The following is a 23,998-nucleotide window of genomic DNA, read 5'->3' as shown; positions in this document are numbered from 1 at the left end:
ACATATGGCGCTTAGCTCAAAGACTATATGTTACCTGAACGATCGTTTAAAACGTTAAGAAAATGTATTGATCAAACTGCTGCAGCAGATTCACTCTTTAAAAGGATGATCAAGAATGATGGAACTGATATTAAACTCCAGCCTAACCGTGCAATGATTCATTGTCTTGCGGACTGCACTGATCTTGGGAAAATCATCATAGGCGAGCTACAACATGACGTGGATCCAAACAAGATTGTCAGCATCGAGGAAAAGTCAGAATATAATGTTCAAACATTAACTGATATGAACAAAAGTTGGATAACGGGAATATATGGGACCTCAAACGGGGATCTCGTCATTGCAGACTTTAACAATAAGTGTGTGAAACTCCTAAATCACGCGTACAAGGTGATTGATCAAGTTCAGCTTTCTAATTCTCCGTGGTGCATTTGTAACATTTCCTCCGTCGAGATAGCGGTGACTGTAAGCACACCTTTAGCTGATGCTCTTAATGGGGTTCATTTATTACGGGTAGATGACGGAAAAATTATACGCAAACAGGTTCTAAAACTGAATCATTTCTGTTGCGGAATTGCGCATATCGATGCACACTTGTTTGTTACTTCCAGTAATGCTTTGTACGAATACACAATGGATGGACGGTTGGTTAAGAAGTTATACGAAGATAATTCTGAAAAATACAAAGGTAAAATAATAGTACATTAAACGCTTACGATTTTTCAGCAAATCTTTGCACATGTTATTTTTTGCGTAATCATGAGCTTGATAAAGATGAGATATTCGCGTAGATTTTATTAATACGACTGTTAATTTTATTGGACAGGCACATGGTGAAGGGCTGATTTTCATGTTCTATAAGAGTTACAATTACGTTCATTAAAAACATGAACTCTTGTCCTGTTCCGAAACGTTTTCTCTGATAAATTAAACTTGCTTGACAGGAACCCCAATTATGGAAATAACTCAATCATGACATTAATGATGTACGTACTAATAATGTTATTTACAACAAACGAACAATAACTATCGCATGCGGTACCAATTTTTCAAACGTTCTGATATTATTTAAGAAGAATTGGCGTAAGTCCTTAATGTTATAAAGCCGTTACACTCTTTTGAAGTTGCTTGAGTTTAAAAATACATATTTTCCTATTGTTTATTTTACGTATATTTACTTTTAAAGATTATACATTTTAACGACAAATGTTTGCTATCGTTATTGATATTAGAATAAGTGAGCTTACGCTAATATCATTTAGAAAGAAATACTAATATTCAAGAATTTGGGCCAGATTGTGTATGTTGTATTCCTCATTTAGTTGTAGGTGTTGGGGTGAGCCCTGGTGGGAAGAGGATCTACTTGACCTATAATAGCAATGGTAAGCTTCTAACACTGACCAGGGATGGAAAAGTCACAGCTACGTTGAAGGATCCTGCATTCAAACCCTACTTTCCCACAGCTAACATACATGTGGCAACCTCAGGGCAGCTTTTCGTCTTTGGTCACAAAGCCATAAGACAAGTGGATATAGTCGGCAATACCATCCTCAATACCATCTCTGTTGACATTCCATATCCGGCATCTGTCTTCTTTAATGAAGAAACGAGAAGATTACTAGTTGGATTTTTGGGACACAACATCATTGAGTTCCAAACAAAAACAGTACCGACTTGTTAATTGACACATAAAGTGCAAATAACGAAAGTAACTACAGTATTATATAATTTATACTATTAGTCATTCATTAACCAAATTTCTATTTCAATTAATTTAGGAGCTTTTATAATTCAATTCAATCGTTTAATTATTTTTCTATTTACCTATTTTTTGTAAGAATGTACGTAAGAATATACGTAACAGTCTTGTAAGATGTTCAATGTCTTATAGCAGTACTGATATACATTTATCGGGTCAATGTAACCGAGAAAGATGTACACATTGCAGTAGTATAAATATAAGTTCAAATTTCAACAGTAATGTTACTGGTTTATCGTATGATTTACGCTATGATTTTGATTGTACTTCGAGGAATGTTATATATCTTATTTCATGTAAACATTGTTAAAAAAAACAATACGTCGGACAAACTAATCAGAATGTTTCCCGCAGAATGAATAGCCATTGATTTGATATCAGAAATTGTTCAATATGTCCTATTTCACATGTTGCTACACATTTTGATCCACCGACAATGATTGCACTTTATCAGATTTCTCTTTTATACATATTGATGTTGTTCAAAACAATCTAGACCGTCTATGCAAAGAATATTGGATTCATAATTTAAAAAACTATGATTCCTATCGGTCTAAATAATTAACTGCTTTATGATATATAATACATTAACATAATTAACATAAACATTTTATGCTTGTCTATTACTATGTTTATTTTATAAATTATATTATTACTAAAAGGCTGTTGTATCACTGATTCACTTTGTATTATGTCTTATGTAATATTATGTACTAAATATATTTTTCCGCCAAACGACGTTACGTTATTGTATGACGTTGACGTCACTTCCTATGTATTTGTTTATATTGATGTACTACTGATGAAGGCTACGGCCGAAACATGTTTGGTACTTAAGACATTTTAATAAACAAAAGTGACGTGTTTGTACGATTGATTTTATTTAATGTATGCTTATGGTGTATAGAGAAAATATCAGTGAATTCAAACTGATAATTTTACTGTTTCTCAAACAGTGAACATTAACAGTCAAAATTATCGATTATTTTCACTGTTTACTGTGAAATAACGTCATTTTTTGAACGAAATGACGTCATTATCCCAGCGAAATTCTTTTGTTAAACTCTTTAACAATGTATATAAAATGGGAAAAAAAATTAAATAAAAAGAAAATATGTTGGATTCGGTGGAATATCGATTTTAATTCACTCGTGATCATAGAAAATATATTGTGTCTCTCGTGGCTGCCCACTCGTGAAAATATTATTTTATATGATCACTCGTGAATTAAAATCGATAATCCACCGAATCCAACAAATATCCTCTATGTATTTTTCCTTTTTTTTGTACAATTTTACATCAACGGAATGTACGTAGTGCATGTAATTTACTTTCGGTATACGGTTTCTATTTTATTAATAACATTGAAATTTGGTTTTGAAGTGTATGTTTGTTTTGGTATTTAAGTTTGCAGACTTTCATTCAGATTATATTTAATATATGCATTTTAAATGTGTCCTAGTTATAGTCGAGAGAGATAGATTAGGTACAATCAGTCTGGATCAAAACATGGAAATAATGCCATTCTGGGAATGTTATATGAGCAATTAATCCATTTTAAAAACTCGTTGATAGTTATATAAAGACAATTGCATCAATATGTCTTAATATGTGTACAGTAGATAATGATAGGTTCATTTTACGTAATTTAATAAGGTACGAACAATACAAGTGACAAAGATTGTTTTAGCCCACCTGAACATGAAGTGCTCAAGGTGAGCTATTGTAATCACACTATGTCCGGTGTTCGTTGTCGTCAGTGTGTGATTTGTGCGTCATCCACTGTTGACTCGTTACGATTCCAGAGGTCACATGCTTTATCCAATCTTGACGAAACTTGATCAGCATATTTATATAGACAGAGACTCAATCTTGATGAAACTATGCCAGAATGTTTATTCAGACAATATCTAGGTCATGCTTGAATCCGGGTCACTTGAACTTAAAAATAATTATGTAACCAGATAAAATGTACAAAACACCCAGACGTTGTTACCATTTTGAGGCCTTATTTATGACTCAAACTTGATTAAACTTGGGCGGAATTGTAATCCTGACATTTTCTAGGCCGAAATTGAGTCCCTTGCTTCCAAAAACTAGGTCTCCAGGTGAAATCGTTGAAAATCCTTAATACCAATCTATAGGTCCCATATATGACTCAATCTTAATGAAACCTGGACAAAATGTTTATCTCGACAATATGAATGTCACGTTGGAATCGGGGTCAAATGTTGTCAAAAACTAGATCACTTGGTCAAGACCGTGAACTTAGATGAGCGCATAAAGGCCGTTAATAGAACATCACTATACTGCCCTCGTAAAGGTTAATGAATATATGGTGTATAAGACATTTCACTCCATACTATATTTCATCTGAAAACATTGGGGACTTATAGAAAATGTTTTGTTAGTAATGATTGTCAGTGAATATGTAAATAATGTTGCTTTTTGCTAGTAGCTGTGAAATGAAGAGCAATTGCATACAACATATTTATTGTAATAAGATAATGAAATGATTATGACGTGGTTATCATTCAAATGTTAACACAATATTATTTAATTATAGCCGGTTCTCGTTGTTATATCATATGAAGATAGTGTATTGTTGTTAGAATTTGTACTAAACATTAAGTCAATCTAAGCCTCAAGGAACTTCTGTCTTTCAAATGTTGTCGTATTTGTATTTCATAAGTTAAAATCACCGTTTAGAGCCCCCTTTTTGTTTTGTTTCGAAGGGATAGACCATGTGCAATGTGAATGCAAAGGTATTTAAAAGCTGAATGAATAATATCATCGTACAGAGTCTTCTCCATCGTTGGTTACTCATTTTAGCTGGGATCACATATAATATTTCAATTTATAACTTGGCGGACTTGTTTATTTTAAGTGTCAATAATATAACGCACAATGTTAACATTCATGGTATTTATCGATAAATTAGTGAAGTGAAACAATGAAGGGATGTAACAATCATGCCAAGTATAGTGTGATTAATCTGCAGATTTGTGTCAATATGTTCTTTAAACTTTGCATCAAACCAAGTCTTGAACGATCTGCCTTAATTCAAGTGAAACACTTAACAGAACATGTTATTGTATCTATTCTTCAATTGAAATGTACATGTACACATTTCATTACTTGTTGAACTGCATGATTTTTTTCTGGGTATAGATCAGTACATAGAGAATGACAGGTTACTGTCACGTTGTTGTGTTATCAGTAAGGTAAGGCGAAGAAAAAAGGCAAGGCTTGCCAAGTGGTTGTGTTATACGTGCCGAACCAGTTTTTTTCTGTTTATTATACATTCAAGTCAGGATTTTAAAAGAAATCATGAACTATAATCGAATAAAAGCTGGATTAAAAAACAACAACATTAATATGTTTTATGACGTTTAACTTGTTTATCAAGACGGCATTTGCACTTGCGCTTAATATTTGTATAGTATTTTGGTTTGTTGTTTGTGTATCTTTTTGTGTCTAAAATTTATGCCACATTTGTATCAAATTGTTTGTTATGTTAAATCATATTTATTTCTACCGAAAATTTTAACTTCCCTGTAAAGTCGTAGTAATATTACATACTTCCAAGCATTGACTCATATAACAACTTCCGGTATACGTGATATAGAGAATAACATGTTACTGCCTGATCTTATTGTACTATATCAGAAGAGGCTTAGAATACTATAACTACGAGGCTTGTCGAGCCGTTATTTTTATTTGTGCCGAGCCTGATACATTACAAAAAGATCAGGCAGTATCCTTTTTTCTGTTTATCATACCTCTACAACCCTGATTTTAAAGAAATAATGAAAAAAATCGCTACGACGCTGCATTTTTAGCGGGAATAAATATGATTTTTGTCGTTTAACGTGTTAACACTGACGTCAAGAGCGCTTGCGCTTAAAATTTATAAAATATGCTTTTGCTGTTTGTGTTGCTTTTTGTGTTTAAAATTTATTACATCTTGTTATCAAATTTGTGTTTTGTTGAATCTAATTCTGAAAAACTCTTTTACCACTTGTTTGTGTCATTTCAATATGTCCACTCCAAACCAACCAACGAATTTCAAATTTCAAAAACGGAATTTCGGGATTTTTTTTTCCTGAAGAACGTTCTTTCAACCCACTTGATCCCTATTGTTGTATCGCCTGCTACAAAGTACAAACTGCGACACTTTTCCATCGTCTGTCTGTCTGCCAGAACTTTTGTAATTCAGAATAAGCCTGCAATAGACGTGTATAAGGTCAGGTATCAGGCATACAAACGCACCAGAATGCGCCATTTGATGCTAAAATTTGAAGAAAAAAAAACCGGACCCCCACCAACCTCCGCCGCCCCAATGTCAATTTGCTTCCGACGCCCCTGATATCACTTTAATTTTTCTTTAAAATCATTACATACCAAATGACAGTCACTTCATCAGATAGTTTGTTGCTTGTTCCAAGTATCGATCTTTGGTTTATGGAACAAATAAGTATTTGACAAAAAGGAATTCAGTTTTTGTTTTCACATTATTTATTGGGTAGGAAAACAAAGTTATGTAAGTATATGGGGACTTTGTAGTCAATCCTTAACCACACAATCAGTTATAAAGTAAATGCGTAACATTATTCGGTAAGAAGGCCAAATGTAAATTGTGTTTATTAATAAGTGCTTAGCACTTTAATTAGTAAGCAACTTACATACATGTGTTAAACAGTGTGTTAGTTGCTGCAATGTTTGGATTTACATATTGCATGGCTCAACAAATGTTTAGGCGGTTAAGTGTGTGTTTGTTCGTTTCCACATTTGTCTAAGTTCGAAAACATAACTTAATTAGTCATCAAGAACAGCACGTTACACTTGATTTTTTTTGTATTCTATTTCAACGTTTCTAAATATGTCATTATTAATAAGTTTTGATTTTATCATGGTAAAATCGTTTTATTACATAGTCTATAAGTGGAGTCAGGTATACGGTATACACCTTATCGCTTATTCTTCCAAAAAGGATACAGTCAACGTGACTTTTTTAAATACTTAAGAATGGTATAATATGTATTATTGAAAACTTTCCATTATTAAGTTTCAATAGATAAAACAAAATGTACATTAATGTACGGACCGGAGAAATGCTCCTGTTCTTGCCCTTGAAACAGTTTGCGAATACTCTTTTCGTCAGGTGTGGTGAACAATCATCATACAACTTGGTCCCTGATATCTTGTACGAGTTTAACAATAATCAAACAGATATACACATCCGTCAGTCAGTTGCCATATGTGAGTATATTGAAACGTTTAAAAGGTTGTACATAAGAATCCACATCAAATGCCCTAACCCAACATAATAGATTGAGAACATTTCTGTATGATTGTATTAAATTAAAGTCCTGCAGAGGATTGAGCCTCTCTTAAAACGGCGATAATGCGTTAGGATGAGACTGCTGGATTGTCAATGTTAGCGTCTGGGTGTTTTTTATTTATCAAATTAGTATTTCTTCATACTCGGAACAATTTGTTGAGCAATGGAATCGACACTTCATTTTACTAAGCTGCCGTCATATTCGTAACTTGTTTCTTTATTAATTTGTTTTTTTGTCAATAAAATGATCAGCAATGATTTTTTTTACAATAAGCTGCGTTTTTAGAACAGAAGACAAATAACTTGTATTCATTCACCGAATTGCATCACACATAGCTTCCTTCTTCAAGTTTCTAGCAGGACACGAAATGTACTTCAAATTAATCAATTTACGGCGTTAGGAAGAAAATGTATCAGACACTCAATCCTTAGGAATAAAACATTGCTGCCAAGAAGGAAACAAAAAGGCTTGTACCATTGTCGAATTGTACAAGTGTCAGATGACCTGGTGAGATTTAATAGCTGGCTGGAACGCCTATTTGTTTCATATAGGAAGACAATATACAATTAGTGTCCTCATTCGTAAATTTTGTGATTGTCAACAAGGAAACTATTTGCGTACGGCGTGCAAACAGGTAAATAAATACACAGAAAAATCCAGTTATCCCTTTGATTTTTTTCTGCATTTGTTGTAACTGTCAGGACACTTCATGATAATCAATGCAGATCACCTGATTATTCTGCAGATATGCAAAACTGAAAATGTCCTTCCGAGCTCTTGTTTATCTGCATATCAGTTTCGTTATATTGTGTGATGTCATCTATTTATTTAAAAGGCGTATGCGTATTTTACTGTTATTCTATAGCGGAGGCAGTAGCATACCGTTTTAATATACACTGGGTAAACCGACCACCCTCCCCGCCAAAATAAAACAAAAAAATAAAAACAAAACAAACAAACAACTTCAAAAACAAGGAAATCCAATTAAAAAATTGCCTACTATTATATATGTATTTGCCGTAGATTTGCTTCTTGTTTGATATACAAATACATGGTCGATAATTGGATAATCCCTTTAGTTTGACGCTTGAACGTCCGTCACTTCATGAAAAATGAATATTTGGATGGTGTACGTTCTTTCAAGAGGACTAACAAACGAATAAAACAAATATGAAAACATCAAGCCCTAAACAATAAAAATATAAAGCTGTTAACCAAGTTTCCGTGTCCAACAGTAAATACGTTATGCACGTTCTATTATTCCATCTAGAAATGTCTACTTTGGTATTAAATCCCATAGTGTAATCAATATTTACAAAGTGTTTTTTTCTTTGGAACATCAGCATCGTCTTTTTATTATGTGCATGGCCAAAACCAAAATACTTCGCATGTCCATTTTTAACGATGGTAGTGATCATTAGTATTTACATAATTTGGCCGGGCTATGTGAAAAGGGGGCTTAATGCATGTGCGTTAAGTGTCATTCCAGATTAGCCTGTGCAGTCCTCACAGGTTATCTGGGACGACAATTTCCGCTTAAACTAAAGTTTTGCTAAGAAGAGACTTTCTGTAAATATAAAATAAAACAAAAGCGAAAACTGTCGTCCCTGATTAGCATGTGCTAATCTGGAACGACACTTTAAGCACATGCATTAAACCGCCTTATCACAGAGCACGGCCCAATTATTTGTTGAATATGGTGTACGAACTGGTCCAAAACTATTCTAAACTGTCCGGGACGGTTTATAAACCGTCCGGGACGGTTTGTAAACTGTCCCGGACAGTTTACTAAACTGTCCCGGACAGTTTCTTACTTTTGAACCGCTCGTGCGTCTGTAAACTGTACCGGGCGATTTATTTTGTGTATTACAAACCGTCCGGGACAGTTTAGGAAACTGTCCGGGACGGTTTCCTGGAAACTGTCCGGGACGGTTTCCTAAACTGTCCCGGACGGTTTACAGGCATAAATTTTAGTACGGCAAAGGTTCTTAGGAGGAGTCAATCAACCAATCAGAACACTTCGCATTTGTGTGCCATTTCGAAAGTGAGAATTTCCGTTTTAGTAACGTTTACTCGAGTGATTGTTCGATAATTTATCATTTGTACGCGAATATGGACAGAGATCGGTTTTTAGAGACTTGTCGGGAGGTGTTAAATTCCATTACAAGAATTTTAGAGACAAATAGGTCCCTTGAGGTGATTAAATCTTCACTGACAAGATTGGATGCTCTGGCTAGAAATGTGAACAGAATGACCACATCATATCCCGAGTTTACACCTACTCGACAGTTTCAGGGCAGCGACTGTAAAAGAAGAAATTCGTTCCCAATGTCAGAAATACTTTGTGGGCAAATACATTTATTTCGAGTACATAAAATAATCATTTTTAACTCTGGCGTTTTTGGCAGCAATTATTGATTGAATATTTTTAAAATCATGTTTTGTCTGAGAAAAATAGCGTCGCTCGAGATGACAACGATATTACATTACGACTTCTAAAGTAAAGCATTATTGCAAGGAGTGTTCTGATTTGTTGATATAAATAATACCGTATCGGACAGTTTAAACCGTCCCGGACAGTTTACTAAACTGTCCCGGACAGTTTAAACCGTCCCGGACGGTTTATGCGCACGAACGGTCCAAAACTTTCCTAAACCGTCCCGGACAGTTTGTAAACTGTCCGGGACAGTTTAGTAAACTGTCCGGGACAGTTTACAAACCGTCCCGGACGGTTTCTAAACTGTCCGGGACAGTTTAGAATAGTTTTGGACCAGTTCGTACACCATAGTACCTGCCTAATGTAGATTATGTCAATAAGCGATTTCACAGTAATCAGATGTTTTGACGATATTTCTGTCCGCTCAGTATATTTTATTTTCGTCGTGAATAGATGTGTGTGTGGGTCGAGGGCATCCAACTCCACGCCGTACAGAATTTACGAACAAAATATGCATATTACAACGCATATTTATACATTTCATTTAAGCAATATTAGATTTTACATCACACCGCAAACAAAATTTGCCAAACAGATATTTGATAATAACATGACTTCTCTGATCACAACTACTGAAACAGAGGTAACACAAGTTCCCATTCATTACTTTTACGCAAATCATTAACAAATTTAATTTCCTTTAGTACATTGTAATGTAATGAGGTACGATTTTGTATGATTTTGTTTTTGTCGTTATTGACATGTATCAAAAGCACCTGTCCGTGATATTTAAAGAACGTCTTTGGAGCAGATTGTGATTATTATCGTGAGCTAAAAAGATAATTTTGTATTATGACGAAGATGATGATGTTTATGATGATGATGATGACGCTGATGACGATGGTGATGATGATGATGATGATGATGATGATGATGATGATGATGATGATGATGATGATGATGATGATGATGATGATGATGATGATGATGATGATGATGATGATGATGATGATGATGATGATGATGATGATGATGATGATGATGCACATTTAATCATGTTGTTTTGTTGATGAGTTGAACTACTTTTTAATGCGATTTCAATGTCAAATTGTATTCTCGCTATCTAGTTCGTGTCATTCATATATTGCTCTAAATTACGGCTTAAGACATTGGATGTGTGAAATACAAGTCTGACTCAATATTAAAGTACGTTTTAATATCACCATTTTTAGTTGTATTATTTATGTATTGTCAGGATTAAAGCTTATAATTGTTTGGCGGTTAACACGATTTCTTTTTTTTGCCACTTGATTTCGTATAAGGGAAACACATCTATTGCACTTATGCCAATATCTTACTTTTTTGAAGCACTGGTTACTTCCCATTTTCCATACATCAACATTAGTTTAATGTATCGTGTCGTAGACATAATTATGGAGGGTAACTAGTAATTGGTATGTATGCGTTTAATTTCATGAGTTGACGAATAATTTGTCAAATAAAATATACAATTTACTGTCAACTGAACAATATTCAACAGATGTTTTATGATTCACTTCTTTTATTAATGATGTTCGTATAACATTTGACATTCAACGTTTACATTTTCTGTTATTAATCTTGCAGATTGGCGGAGTAAAAACGGATACAAGTTTGCTTGCGGGAAAGAAAGTTTCGTTATTGTTTGAAATATAGTTTTATTTTTTGCATAGCACAGCACAAAACCCCACTGACCCTTCACATTTAGTCGAACACATAAATTGATAGTTTGTTTTTCCAGGTATTTAATTAGAAATAATGTTTAACATAGATACATAATACAAAAAAGTACAATAAATTAGGACAATGTAGCGCACGCAATCAAATAATCTTAATGGTGTAATGTAAAATAAATAATTTCGTGTAAATTTATTGTTCTGTACCGCAAAATTCGTATGTTTAAGCAACACAACATAAAGAGCCGTTAATTTGGATACAATCATTTTAATAAAATTATTACAATCCTGTTTCAACATAAAGGAATGATATGATCAATTCGTCTTAAATGAGTGTTTAGACAATTAGCCACAGATTGCAGGATTAATTTTGTATTTGTGTTATTAACGTTATGAAAGGTTACAGAGGGTTGCCTAGGTTTCAACAGAACAACTATAAACTATGCACTTTTTTGTCATTATGAGAAGGTACTTTGATGAAAGTATAAGGCTTGACATGCTCGAGAAGTGGTTGTCAAAGCCTTCGAAATCACTAAAATCGTGAAGCTTACGGAGGGCATCGCCCCCTGGACTCCCTAGCAGAGCTTTGCCCTGCACCCGCCAGGGGCCCTAGCGGCCCCCTTGACCCCCCAGCAAATCTTTCAATATCCCGCCCCCTAACCAGAAATCCTGGAACCGCCCTTGCATTAATCACCATATGATAGCGGGATGAACGTTTTGCAAGTGTCATTGATCGCTTTGTGATTTATTGTCATTATTGCTGTTATTAAATGCTATTGCTGAGTTTAGGTATGTTTTGCGCATATTTCAATCGATGATACACGTTTAAGTTTTATCTATTTTATTAATGTATGTGCTAAATAATAGTATTTTTGTTGTGCAATATTTTACTTAACGTCATTTAAGGGCATCTCATTCTACATACAATTAAACTGTTAAATTATATCTGTATTGTATTTGTATTGACTGAAAAGCACCAATGAACACTTGTTCTGATTGACTTAAAACAATACAACGTCGTTGAAAAATGAATGTTAAAATAATACCATTTTAATTATTTTTTTGTATTGAAAAAGTTATAAAAATATTAATTTTCACATGCAAAATAAATAGTTTTGGAACAGTAAATCATTAACTATGCATGACGAATATAAAATTGTGTATTAGAAAACACATATTCACTATAATTTATCTTACCCTGATATATATCTCAAAAATCAAAACTCGTGTACAATGTTTATGGTTTCATCCTCTAAATTCTATGTGCAATTTAATAATTAAATTCATCACTTCCAGCATTTATTTAATATGTGTTTATTTGTCGCGCAAAACCTTAATATTGTAGTTGCATATTTTGTAATTTGCAAAGACGTGTTTGTTGAATTTATTATATATATTCAAAAATAGACAAATCATTCATCAGTCGAACAAAACTCTTTATAACAGTTACATATTCTGTTATTTGTGTAAAATTACTCAAAATGTATTATTTTGTATGTGATAAACCTTACGCGATCAAGATTATATTTAGTTAAATGCTATTATGTTATCGTTGACATAAGTATATGTTGATATATGACTAACTATTTGTGAATGACAAAAAAACTGTAAAGAAAAGTCAATAAAACATTATGTCTGTCTGTCTGTTAATTATACATCTGGGTTTCCCCGCATCGGCTGTAACTCCGTTAAACGACCAATGCTCGCTGTCACGATGCTCAATATTACAAGATTATTAGTAAGAAGTTAATTATTAGTTTTTATTTATTTTTATAATTGAAATTGTATTTATTGATTTTATACCGATATTTTTATATCGATTTAATCATCAATTATAATTTATTTTATTCATTCATTAATTCATGTATCTGCTTTACTTCATTAAATATGTTCCTACTTTCATTCATTAATTATTTCATTTATTGCGTTGGTAATTTCTACGTTCGAGTTTAAAATATTTTTGACGTTGCGCGTTAAAAGGAAACAACATATCACCAATATTAAACTATTTAATTTCATACAACACACTGTATGCATCATACTATTAACTGCTCTTCATTGCTCGTTTACGTATGTGAAAATTGCAAGATCTTTCGTTCTCTAAAAATAACAAATAAACACTTTAGTAAACTTTGAAAACAGTGTTCCTTTAACCTCAAAGCCGGACACCCAACATCTGCCCCGATTGCGTAGCCAATAAGAATAAAAATGAAACGTCACACTTGAATCGAATGAAATATGGCTTAAGCTTGTCTTGACGGTGTGCGATTTGAATTCGATGCGCGCGCAACTACCTCTACTCGAGCATGTAGTTTTTGAAGATCGTATAGCAAATTGGAGATAAGGACGGATAATTGTTCTTTCCACAATTTTAAGCATTAATGCTAATATTTATTAAAAACTTTGAGCCTTTGAAAGTCCGCTTTCGTTGTTTCATCAACATTTTTACTGTTAAAGCTTCTAAAAGACGACTGCCAGCAAACATAACGAAGCCAAACACTCCAAACAGTATATTGGGGAGACAATATAATAGTCAATGTTTACAACCTGTTTCAAATAGCGTTTTAAGGCAGAAAATTAATTATAACAATCTGCACAACGATTAATCATCGCTTAATTATGTATGCACAGCGTCGGGACAAATACGACGAATTTTCAGCGCATGCGCACGTGTTACTTACGAATTCAAAATCGAATGCAATTGTTTTTGTAGGTTTTACGGATCGTATTTGAAAACAATATATTTTCATTTTAAAATAAAATTTTTAGTTGTGTCGATATTGTCACGAAACCAAAGTAAAAGCATGTTGTGTAAGCGAAACATTAAGATCTGTTGTATGAAAATAACAGTCTCTTGTATAAAATGATTGTAAACAAGATGTAGGTATTTCAACAATAAAACAAAAAATTCTTCAATGCCGCAACATTATATACATACTAATAAAACAAAAACAAAATCAATATCGAAAGATTATATACACAACAATAACACAAAATGTTTCAATATCGAACATTATATACAAAAAGAATACAACAAAATGCTTGTTTTACAGATGCGTGAAGTTGGCACTGACATCGACAATCGACATTTGACATTGAAATACCGAGCTGGGACGATTGTCGAGCCAGCTCTGACATCGACATTCGGCAAAAAACCCGATTATCCAGCTGGGGCGAATGTCGAGTCAGTTCTGACATCGACACTCGGCACTAGTCCTGAATATCGAGCGGGGACGAATGTCGAGCCAGCTCTGACATCGACATTCGGCACTAGTCCTGAATATCGAGCTGGGGCGAATGTCGAACAAGCTCTGACCACGACATTCGGCATGTCAATGTCAGAGCTGGCTTGACATTCGACCCAGCTCGACATTCGGGACAGGTGCCGAAGGCACATGTTAGAGCTGGCTCGACATTCTCCCCAACACGATATTCGGGACTAGTGCCTAATGTCGATGTCAGAGCTGGCTCGACGTTAGTCCCAGCTCGATATTTGTGACTAGTGAAGAATGTCGATGTCAAATCTGACTCGACATTCGCTCCAGCTCAATATTCGGTACAAGAGCCGATTGTCGGATGCAGAGTTGGCTCGACATTCGCTCCAGCTCGATATTGGGGACTTTTGCTGAATCTTGATGTCAGAGCTAGCTCGACATTTGCCCAAGCTCGATATTCGGGAATTTAGCTGAATCTTGATGTCAGAGCTAGCTCGACATTTGCCCCAACTCGATATTCGGGACAAGTGCCGAATGTCGATGTCAGAGCTAGCTCGAAATTTGCCCCAGCTCGATAATCGGAACTTTTGCCTATTATCAATGTCAGAGCTTGCTCGACATTTGTTCCAGCTCCATATTCGGGACTAGTGTCGAATGTAGATGTCAGAGCTGGCTCGACATTCGCTCCAGCTCGATATTCGGGACTAGTGCCGAATGTCGATGTCATACCTGGCTCGACATTCGCTCAAGCTCGATATTCGGGACTAGTGCCGACTGTCGATGTCAGAGCTGGCTCGACATTCGCCCCAGCTCGATATTCGGGACAAGTGTCGAATGTCGATGTCAGAGCTGGCTCGACATTCGCCCCAGCTCGATAGTCGTTACTTTTGCCGAATGTCGATATCAGAGCCAGCTCGACATTCGCCCCAGCTCGATATTCGGGACTTTTGCCGAATATCGATGTCAGAGCTGGCTCGACATTTGTCCCAGTTCGATATTCGGGACTAGTGCAGAATGTCGATGTCAGAGCTGGCTCGACATTCGCTCCAGCTCGATATTCGGGACCAGTTTCGAATGTCGATGTCAGAGCTGGCTCGACATTCGTCCCAGCTCGATATTCGGGACTAGTGTCGAATGTCGATGAATTGTCAAAATTCCTATAGTTGTACTAATTTACTACATACAAGAGATGTGTGTATATGTTCTAATAGATATGGATAAAGCCACACACCTTGAAATGAACTTATTTGGCATAGTAAATTTAAGTATAAATAAGAAACATAGTTAATATATGCCAATAAGTATATATATGGTGATTACAAGGTAGCAATATGACTTTTTTGCACTTTGAAATATAAAAATAATTGCGTTTGTCGAAATGAACGTATACGTCTAGAAATCCTACTTTCGGTTTTAAAGCGTTACAGTTTGAAAAATAATAAATTAATTGCTAACTAGGCTATAGATTTAAATCTATGTATGCCGATTAAAATATTTCTGGTGGTTACACGGTAGACATCCGTCTTTTTTGCGCTTTAAAACTGAAAAATAATCGTGTTTGTCGAAATTGAAAAATGTATAGAAATCCTACTTTCGGTTTTAAAAGTTTGAAAAATAAAAGATTACTTGATAACTAGGCTATAGATTTAATGACAATTTTGCACACTTTCAAATGGCATATACATGTATTTATTTGAATGTACTATATTTCAAGGTTTGTGGCTTTAAATCTTGGAATCTATTAGGTTACAGAAAGGGAACATACAATAAATGAAAACATTTAACGAATCCATGAAAGCAATATGATTTTGAATTAATCTGATTACGAAAACATCATAGACACGTGTACATGTTCCCAACTCGCGTGTTTTATAGTTATACATCATTCTTGAATGTCTTTTAATAAATTATTTCTTCAGTTATTTATCAATTGTCCGTTGTCATTACGAAATTACGCATGGATATCTCTTGCAAATAAATTGTACTGCAGGAGTCCAATTGTTTATTGCAATAAATTAAAACTACCAGCAGAAAACAATATTTACAACTATATCGGCGCGGAGCACCTATCTCTCCAGCTTTCATTAATTTGCACATAACAAGCATACAATAAATATCTTCCAAACATATCCCGGATGATCTAGTTTATTTTAAAAAGGGCGTTTCATAAATGGTCTTTTGCACTGGTATTATTTTTTATAATTATTACTCTTTTCAGAGATGCTACAGTGACTGCATTTGACTAATAATATGTATAGTTCAGATTGTCTTTGTCTTATTGAACCTTTTCTCATCGTATTGGATGGAGGAGCATTAACGAACAAAACAACATTGATTGCTTATTCAAACATCTATGAAAAAGTGCAGTATATATAAGTAGGGCATACCAGTGTTGAGTGAATGTACATATAACTGTGTCTAGTTTATAAAGGGAAAGTCCATGCATCATATATTAAAGGTTTTTTACAGGGTTTGTTTCTTCTTAAAAATCCAGTTTTAGTGATAATTTTAATATGCTTATTTATTGAAGATAAACAAATGTAACACCATCTTCACAAAATTTAATACATTACAACTTTTAAGTGAATCGCTTGCATTCCGAATAATTTCTATTTTAAGACCAAAACTGTAAATGGTATGCTAGCGTAACACATTTTCAAACACTTGGACCACAAAGTGAATAGCTTGCATTTCGAATCATTTCTTCGTTACATACCATAAGTGTAATTGTTATGCCAGCGGAACATAATTCCAAACATTTCAACTTCAAAGTGAATTGCTTGCATGTTTAATCATTTCTTATTTACGGACTGAAACTTAAAATGGTATGACAGTGTAGCAACATTCCAAACACTTCGACTCTAAAGTCAATAAATTGCATTCAGAAAGTGAAATGGTTGCATTACATATTTACTATCATGTATAAATTACAGACTCATAATCAGAATCTTGTGTGGGCGTAACAAAATTCCAAACTTTTCAACTCAAACAAAACATTCTTTCAGTTCTGATGATTTTACATGTACAGTTCCAAATTCAAAATTGAACGCCCGCATTTCAATATTCATACCATTTAAGCAAAAAATTAAATGAATACAACATTTCTAACATTGTTTTATTGACAGAAGCTGGTATTTAAAAAAAATGACAATGTAATTCACTCGTGCTTACAATTTCCACTCGTTGCTAATAAATAGACAAAAACACATAATGTTAGGCCAGAGTAATAAGACTGAAGCATTTTCATCTCAAAAGTGAATCGCTAGCATTTCCATTCAGTTCTTATTTACAGACCCAAACTCAAGATGTTATTCCAGAGCAACAAAACTGAAAACATTTTATCTCAAAAGTGAATCACTCGCATTCCCATTAATTTGGGTTTGATAGTAATATTTTGAGCAATGTTTTGAAACATTTTTTTTTCAATATTCACATATAAAATCTTAAAATGAAATCGAAAGTATTTAGCTATCACTGTGAACAAAATCAATAATTTACTAATCATGTCATCATCAGGAGTTGTCTCTTAATCACATCCCACAACGTATAATCTGGTTGAATTGGTTAAACGGTGTGAAATTTTCTTAAAATTAATATATACAGCCTATTATTTTCCTGAAAAATTACAAAAGACTAGTTAATAAAATGAAATTGCCCCTCAACAATACAATTTTAAAGAAAATACGACAAAAGAAGTTTATTTATGATATAAATTTTATATATGAACGGATAACATGTACAGAGTATACACATTTTTAACTGTTGAAAAAGGGGCATAACTGTTGTAACGGTTAACTTCAGCAGTCAAGTCACATTTTCACAACTTTATATTTTCAGTGACAATTCATGCAAGTTTTCAATAGTGTACGTGAAAAAGTAAGAAACCACCTTGGGAAAAGTTCATGTCTATCTATAAACAAAAAGATGGACACACGTGGAATCGTGATTAAAATAGACTGGGATGGATCACAATAACATATTTTAACTTAACATATATATTTCAGTTGAAAACATGAGGACAAACTGTATGTTATTCCTTTAATGAGAGCAAAAAAGATGATATAATAAGTTGATTTTTTGTTTGTTTGTTAGTTAAAATTTTTATTAAAAAAAGAAGTTTATTTGAAAAATATGCCATGCGCATATCTTACAATTAGTTTCAACGGAAGCCATTCTTCTCTGCCATCATTAAATCGTTAGAAGGCTTTTATTGGTTCCATATCGGTGATCTCTGTTGTGTTTACAGTTTTCTTGTGGACATTGACCTGTGAAGAATCTGTGAGGTAAGCATGGCAAGACAAGAACTATTTTTATTTACTGCATTTATATGTGTTTACATGTGTATTAAGGCAGGATAAATACTTATAAGTGCACAAGAGTTAATATGCACAACAGTTTTAAAGTTAATATGCTTATGAATGACTCATGGCTTATTTATTACGGTAAACATGACATGTGTAAAATCAACTGTAATATCAAAGAACACATCACTTATTCTCATGGTTATTAACATCATTATACACATGATTAATATTTAATCTTTTCAACAGGGGCTGTACTTTAAAATGCAACAATGCACAGGTTCCTATTTGATAAAGTTTCATCACTCTAGCAACAATGCATTTCAATGTTGACCCTTTATTAAAACTGGCTACCTCTGCTGGAAGATCACTGGACTATAAATTTAAATTTCACAGAGTTTCATTTCTCAAGCATTAATACTTTAATGTAACGGTCAGCATAAGTAAAAAAGATATCTTGCTGGCTCATTAAGTACAGTGCCGGCATACACATTTTAGGATAGCGGATCCAATACGCAGCCATGAAACATAAAAAATAGTACATCATGTGATACAACTTTAGAAAATTCAATCAAACAACGTTTTTTTGATAAAAAGAGGTCCATAACTCTTATAAGCAAAGATAGAACAAGCTAATAATAAGTTGATAACAATGATTATACAGTTTCAGAACTCTAAAAGTTATATTGTATTAAAACACCGTTATAAAGTCTATTAACATAGATACAGGGGATAGAAGGACAAGCCAATTTTTTATTTTCTAACAAGATACATTTGTCACTTACGTAAGGCGAGTTGATTGTTAAATTTGGAATTGTCTTTTTCCATTTTAGAACACCTGTCTCGAGATGCCCTCAAATTGTCAGCCATTTGGTTGTACTTTACTACAAAAAAAGAAAACCATACGTTATATATGTTTCACTGCATTTAAACTTTTAAAGTCTCATCTCGTCATTTGCTGAATACATATTACTCTGCTTATCTATGACAATTTATCCATAGTTGTTGCTTAATATAGGCTAAAATCGTTTATTTTGGTTGGCAAACTCTTTTTATTACAAGAATGATGGCCATGCCCCAAGCGTTCAAAAACACTGAGTTGAGACTCATTCTTCTAATATATTAATCCAGTCAGACATTAAATATAAATAATTAATCCATCTTGTTTATATAACATAGCTTGTTATATTCAGCCCATTATGCAAAACATTATTAAATCATTTATATTTGTCAGCTACATGGAATTAACTAGTGATAACATAAAAACCTACTTGTTATTAATTGCATGTGTTAAATTACCAACTCAGTTGAATCACTTAATACATTGATGGTTAAAACTAAATAGATATAACGTACCATTTCTTTCCTTTATCTCACAGGTATCCTCGAATTTCCGCTTTTTCAAAGATGCCGGAGAAAATTCCGTCCTAAAACTGTGTTAAAACATTTTTTTTAAATCAAGATGGTCTCAAGTGAGTATATGTTGTATTTATGTTTGAATTTGCGACTATAATATTACAGACATCGTAAATAGTTTATTTGGACTAACATCGAACGAATGCCTGTATCAATTTTTTACATACAATTAAATCACTTCGTTTTATTTGGCCATGTGTCGTGATATATAGAACCAATAGATCTTTTTTTATAAAATAGACGAACTGAAAATAGAAATTATATAAATCTATGAAACAATGTCAGTGACCTCGTGCCTGTGCTGGTGTTTATAAATTAGATAGGTCATGATTGTATGAAGATGATTTAAGATGTTGTAGATTTATATTTTAACAAGAACGTATCCCAACACTTTCTTATTGTATTCTGCCAGATCTTTCAGGATTTCCAGACGTTTTTTTTATTTCATCGTCAGACAATTTCACTAACGGCCGGAAAAAACTTTTCCGTAATTTTAACAGCAGATTCTGGAACATCCTCGCCCATGGCCCAGACGTTCTGTTGCAGCTGAGCCATTTTCTGGTGAATCCCATACCCTTGCTGCAACCGCCGCATGTCCTAAAACGTTTCCAATTCATGAATAACGTTATATGTTTGGAGCAAATGCTAGTGAATCACTAACATGCTTTATACCACTTTTTAATACTCTGCCAAAAATACTACACAAGATTAAATGTGCACGTTTTTGCTTTGATAGTTTAATGTACATTTCCTGTTAGTAGTATGTTACAATGAACGTAAAGAGAATATGTAAGGAAGAATAAAATTTGTTATTCTTCCTTACAAATTCTCTTTACGTTCATTGTAACATACTACTAACAGATAATAGATACATAATGGTTTTATGAAAATTAAATCAAAAACTAGTTTATAAATAAATGTAAGCATTTACATAACTATGCAATGCACATTAAGGGTTTCATACAAGCTACAGACACATCGAGGTCAAGGCAAAACAGCCTTTACAATTATAATAAGTGAGTTGAAAGTATTTTCCTCTTTTAAGTAACAAAGGCCTTCACAGTGGTATAAGTAACAAAGTAAGTTTAATAGTAATGTACAAGCTCTAGATCTTTAGTTTTGATCTATTTTCAAGAAACAGTGAATGACCTTTAACCTTCACAAACAATGGATATGGCATATACCAGAAGAAAGTGAAAATCACAAGATTATCAAAATCACTAAAAATGATGTACCACTTTTTAACTTCACTTGAAAAATTGATGATAGAAACCCTTCCAGGATTTCATGTCTGCGGGGCAAGAGGCGTTGAAGGCCGAAACTCTCATCAATTTTACTTTTTTTCTACAAACGTGATCGGCTTCTGCTTTTCTTGAAGTACCACATTATGATGCTACCCCACCGTCAATTCAGTAGCAGTAGATCGCAATTAATAAACATATACTTTGACGGTGGGGAACTTGCTTTGGCCTCTTCGGATGAGTCATTGAAGTGCTTCACTGGTGTAATTGCCACCTAGGGTCTCAACTTGAACTGAACCTGTAATAAAATGATTACAAAATGAATGTCATACTACCTTTTCTGTGTGTTTTTATATTATGTAACAACAATTTGCCCACACAATATCTCTAAAAAATAATTATGAAACAAATCCACTCAAGTAGTAAAAACTGGATACATTTGCTATTTATTTGTTTACGTGATAATTCACTATGATGTTGAGCTATCGAAATCGAAATTTTCAGAACTGTTAACATGAGGAATAATAATAAAAACGGATATGATATCTGAAAAAGGACAGGTTCTTTCTAATAAATAAGATTTTAGTTGTATAAAATACTCTTTGTATTATTATACACTAAAACTCAGAACTAAAAAACAGGGAAAATAATGTTCTTTTCATGTATGCCTTCTCACAGAATGATGCACTTATGGTGACACGAGTAAATGGGTATTCTGAAATTCTGATACAAGTTTATCTGTCTGCACGACCGTCCGTCTCTCTGTCTGTTTGTCCGTAAAATTTAATTTGTACGCAAGCGTTCTTCCATTTGTTTATCGTACACTATTATAGCTTTGAGGTTTTAAAGTTGTACTTTGCGACTTGATGTTGTTATATTTTCAGCCTTCGGAGGCTGGTAGCGGTATTGTTACGGGATTCTTATACAATCTCTGAAATTATAAAGTAAACGTGTATGTTCATCAATTGAGAGTTCTGCAGGTTATACTAAATTTTTACAGACCAGTATCTGACAAGCTGCCTTTGACTCTCTTATGTTGAATTGGCTATGTGTATTCATGTAACTACAAGATTGGTGGTTTCGCCAAATTATAAAACTAAGGACACATTGATATAATAAAAAACTTAAGTTGTTCTCTCCCCATTGAGAATTCCGATTGCACGTAGTATTCATTTGAAGTGTAATTATAGACAATTGCTTTTTCTAAACCTACAGTCAAAATTAGTTTACTTCGAGCATCTGGCATAGGAGATACTAAATAACAAGGTTCTAATGCGCATCGTTATCAAGTTCCGTGTAATCGATATCCTACACTAAAAAATGCAACTTCAGGAATTATTTATTTCGCAAGTTTTAAAATAGGTCCTAATTTATTCTTGCATCTGTTGATAACCGCAAATTTTCAGTTAACATTAAATCCGATGTCTCATGAAATTATATGCATGTAGGGTATGCCATTACTTGAAATGTACCCTGTTATGGTGCGCATTACGTTAGGCAGACTGGTAGACCACTTTAAACGTTTTAGAAAACATTTTTATACAATTAAAATTTACAAAACAATATAACTTTATTTACCATTACTTTAATAAAAAGGGTCATAGCATAACAAATCTTTCTATTTTACCTGTGGAGCAACTTATTTTTGAAAGTAGTACTTCAAATCAGTACCAATTAAAAGCAAGGTGCGTGTCGGAATTTGAATGGATTAAACGTTTACAAACAGCTTACCCTTACCCACTTGGATCAAATGATAATATATTAAATGTTGGAACTATTTCTAAAAATAAATTGATCAATTCATTTTATTTTTTCAGTAAACGTCTAAGAAATAAACGTTCACACGGCATAAAGTGCACTTTGCTCCCTTTCTGTTTCTTCTTTGCTGCATATAGATAAGGAATGTTAACTTATTTTACTTCAATCTGACACACTGTATGAATGTGCTTGTATTATTAAGTCTTTCGCTGACTATTATCTTGAACCTTTCATTGAAAGTGCACATAACAAAACTAGAAACCGTATCAAAATTGAGTTTTGTAACAAAAGGCTTGGTTTAATTGACCTTTCAAAAATATTCAATGATACAAATGTGCGTCGGTTGAAACCGTCTTATTTCCGCAATAATTAATAACCACTTATCTGGTACAAATATAGTAAACCTGTTAGAAGTATCGTGTTAAACTATAATTTTATTTCTACAGATATTAATGTAATAAGAAATTGTCCTACATCATGTGACTATTCTAGTTAAAATAAGTAGATGGCCCAGTTGGAAATTGTATTACTGGGGACTTTAATTACATTCAAAATAAAAACCCAAGACATTTACTACACAGAGGCCATAAGTATAGACTGCCTATTCATGTTGATTAAGAAGGCTGCATTGAGAAAATCGAAACATCCTTACAGGAATAGTGTACTTAATGGTACAGGATGGTAAATGCACAAATTATTACACTTAATGAATGGAAAACCAAAGTATTACGTATGGCTATGAATAAGATACATGATTATAATACAATTCCGTTGGCCTTACCACATTAACTTAAATTTATTAAACAAAGTC

The 23,998-nt window shown here is 33.5% G+C and overlaps 1 protein-coding gene and 2 pseudogenes across 1 annotated transcript in view; all 3 read left to right on the top strand.

Annotated features, from left to right (window-relative positions):
• The window catches only part of LOC127838361 (uncharacterized), an 11,051-nt gene extending 5,270 nt beyond the window's left edge, over positions 1-5,781 (top strand). Inside the window, exons 2-3 of the mRNA XM_052366077.1 lie at positions 1-688; positions 1,323-5,781. The exon at positions 1-688 is cut by the window's left edge and continues 325 nt beyond it. Of these exons, the coding sequence (XP_052222037.1) occupies positions 28-688; positions 1,323-1,681 (1,020 nt within the window). The 5' untranslated portion in view covers positions 1-27 and the 3' untranslated portion in view covers positions 1,682-5,781. The remainder of the gene's footprint in view (positions 689-1,322) is intronic.
• A 3,097-nt stretch (positions 5,782-8,878) lies between these two features.
• LOC127840203 (small nucleolar RNA snR44) lies at positions 8,879-9,076 on the top strand (annotated as a pseudogene).
• Positions 9,077-9,762: 686 nt separating this feature from the next.
• LOC127840200 (small nucleolar RNA snR44) lies at positions 9,763-9,974 on the top strand (annotated as a pseudogene).
• Positions 9,975-23,998: the final 14,024 nt, after the last annotated feature.

Source organism: Dreissena polymorpha, chromosome 7 (assembly GCF_020536995.1).
Source record: "Dreissena polymorpha isolate Duluth1 chromosome 7, UMN_Dpol_1.0, whole genome shotgun sequence".
In the NCBI taxonomy this organism is placed as follows: Eukaryota; Metazoa; Mollusca; class Bivalvia; order Myida; family Dreissenidae; genus Dreissena; species Dreissena polymorpha.
Note: the sequence above shows the minus strand (reverse complement) of the source record. Positions and strands in the feature narration are given on the sequence as shown.